Source organism: Brassica napus, chromosome C5 (assembly GCF_020379485.1).
Source record: "Brassica napus cultivar Da-Ae chromosome C5, Da-Ae, whole genome shotgun sequence".
Taxonomy (NCBI): Eukaryota; Viridiplantae; Streptophyta; class Magnoliopsida; order Brassicales; family Brassicaceae; genus Brassica; species Brassica napus.
In genome coordinates this window covers 3,759,973-3,763,041 of record NC_063448.1, presented here as the reverse complement: position 1 = coordinate 3,763,041, position 3,069 = coordinate 3,759,973, and the positions used below count along the sequence as shown (strand labels likewise).

At 38.4% G+C, this 3,069-nt stretch overlaps 1 protein-coding gene across 1 annotated transcript; it reads right to left on the bottom strand.

Annotated features, from left to right (window-relative positions):
* On the bottom strand, positions 1-2,620 carry LOC106411652 (GDSL esterase/lipase At1g09390). Its single transcript, XM_013852453.3, has 5 exons — positions 2,241-2,620; positions 1,402-1,593; positions 1,161-1,327; positions 828-1,092; positions 1-482 (listed from the first exon to the last, which is right to left on the bottom strand). The coding sequence occupies exons 1-5, from the start codon at positions 2,488-2,490 to the stop codon at positions 250-252; spliced, it is 1,107 nt and encodes a 368-aa protein (XP_013707907.1). The 5' UTR covers positions 2,491-2,620; the 3' UTR covers positions 1-249.
* Between the last annotated feature and the right edge of the window lie 449 nt (positions 2,621-3,069).

Here is a 3,069-nt window from a genome sequence, read left to right as displayed (position 1 = left end):
TCGAAACAAAATGAAAATAAATGAGGACATGTGTCACAAAATGCCCCAAGCACATTGGTGAGGTGGCTCAAGGAGGAGAGAGACAAGCCAACTTTATTGTAGTTTTCTTGACAGATTTTTGGACTTCTCGAAAACAGAGAACCAGAACAATTACAAGTCTTTTAAAATGAGATTTGGTAGAACCGTAGAAGCACACATCTCCTTTCTCTTTAGTGCAATTTTTTTAAATTCACAATTAGATGTATAATCTCAGCGGCTGCAGGAGAAATGAAACGGAGTTGGTGGCGTGGAGTATTGCATGGACAATACTTTCATGGCTACAATGGCGTTAGCTGTCTCGGTGTAATGTATCCCGTCCCAGCTTATAAACCGAGAACCTTCATCGCAGCTGTTAGAGCCACCGTGGCCACACGTTATGTTCACGTTGTAGTTATAAGGAGGCCCTCCGTATCCGCAACACGCCATTAACGGTTTCTCAAAGCCTGCACATATATGAATGAACTAAGATTACATAAAGAGCGTAACCATACACTAATGGTATTTAGTTATTTACTAATATGTACTATCTAGGTTGCTAAAAGATAAATGTTTTCAAATAAATTTTTATTTCATCAAGATGTATTTTAAAAAAAATTAATGCAATTTTTATTAGTTAATAATAATGAACCGTAAACTTTCTACTTTTAAAACATTATTATTGGTTTAAAATTAAGGAAAATTAGTAAATATAAAAAATAATAATTTATTATGTTCTCTTAATATGTTTAAAACACACATAAAAATTATTCTTTTAATAACAGAGGGATAGTATATGCTTAAAAACTTACCGTGATTAGTAGAGTTTGCGATGAGATCATACTTGATAGTATAAATGTCGACATAGACTATGTCAGCATCTCTCAGCTCGGTTCTCAGCTCCCGACACATATGATCCAACCCTTCGTTGAACAGCTTAGCCGCTGAGTTATAACTCGATAGACAACCGTGCTTATCTAAAGCTTTGCTATGAACCATTGAAAGTTTCTGAGGCAAACAACCTAAGGGTCCTGTATTATGAACCCAGAACTTCCTCCCTCCTTCATCATACAATGTCTGGAACATTTTCAACAATTACTTGACTGAACCAAAAATTTCACACTTCTATAAGCGAAAGTTCTCACCTTAATAGCACTCTTGATCTCAGAAATAACGTTTGGAATATGCTTGACGACCTGGGAGTAAGAAAGGCCTTTGGAAAATGAATCTGCGATATCGTTCTGCCCAATATCGATCATGTACAATGCGGTTCTGAATCCATTCTCAGTTATCATCATCTCTTTCAAAGGATCTACAAAACAAAATGAATATTACAATGCATGAGTTGATACTATAAAGAGGTTGTTGGTATCAGATAGATATTACCTGAGGTGGAAGCAAGCTCGAGTGCTCGTGATTTAAAGTGGAGGAACTGCATGAGCTGAATGTTGAGCACGAAGGGAACATATCTAGGAAGAGTCGTAGATCCAACGATGGCGAAGTTAACACCGTTTTGGAACTTTGATCCAACCAATGAGTCTAAGTATGGGTTTAATAGACTTTTATTCAAACTCTCGCCTGCAAATATTTCATGGAACGTTACATTCATTAAATATCAACGTGGATATAGTTGCACTTTAATAACTTCACCAATCATCAAAAAATTAAAAGAGCCAAAACAAAACTGAAAAGTTGAAAAGTAAAAACAAAGGAAAGCAGACTGAATTTGTCTTATTCCAAGTCTCTATGTATTTGAATCTCCACATCGTTATAAACAAAGTACTTTATGCATTCGATTAGTTAAGATTGTACTAATAAAACATCAACTCTGTATATAAACAGATTAAAATAATATGCAAGGACAAAGAAAAACTCATCAGGCACGGCGCTCTTGACTCTTTAGTCACGCAACCTAACAGATGGAGATCACGCGCCGAATCTCAAGAGTGGGACCCATTTTCCATGATACTTTGATCTTCCATGTTGTGAAATGGGACCCCCACTTGTCTGTTCTAGTAATAGATTTCATCATTTCAAGGAGCTGTGTCGTTTTGTGATATCACGTAACGCGATCACCGACATCGATTCTCGAGCGCGGTTTTCACCCGTTGATTAAGATTTGACCGGTTTCATCTGACGGTGGGCATCACATGACTCCACTACTTCTAATCTCAACCGTCGCATAGTTACGCGAGTCAAACAAGAGCAAAGAGAAGTTAACTTACAAAGGAAATCGATGATGAGTCGGCCGTCAGACAGTCGACCAGTGGAACGCCGGAAAAATGAACGGCCGTTCGGGAGACCAATGGTGTAACCGAGTCCGGCGGCGAGTCCACCCGTGTCAGAGTTAGAATCTCCGAAGTTAAAGATCACGGGCGGATACTGGCATCCTCCTGCCACCGCCAAGTGTTGTCGGAGAATGAAGATCGCCAGCAGGAGGAAGAAGGTGTGGGAGTGGAGAGAGGGCGTAGCCATTTTAAGAAGTGGCTGATTGATAGTGTGCACTGAGAGCTTTGCAGCTAAATGGTAAGCCTTAGTGTGGGCCTTCTTTATCTTTCTAAGCTTTAATGCGATCCTTTATACAAAGTTAAAGACTTTGTAGGTTGGTGGTTGACACTGACACATAACTCGGGTTATTTAAGATCAGGCATATCACCAATATAATTTATTTCCCATCGTTGGAAAAAGTATGTGGGTCTTAACTTAAGGCCCATTTATATTAACTAGCCTAAGATTTAACCCACGGGCCACGACGAAATGTACATATGATAGAATGAACTGTATTTGGCGCTATGCATAGAGATGCTAATCATTTACATAAGTATGCATATGCATTCATATATATCCAAATCTAAAAACGGAAAGTTTCTCTTTTACGTAATAACGAAAATATGAGATCGAATAAATTTACACTGGCAGCCAACAAAGAGGCGCGAACAATTATTTGGAAACGTCATCGCTAGCTTGTATGACTCATGCAAATGGAGCATTAATCATAATTATTCCTCTTCAATTTAGAAAGCATTTCGTAAAAACCACTCAAATCCAGCTGAC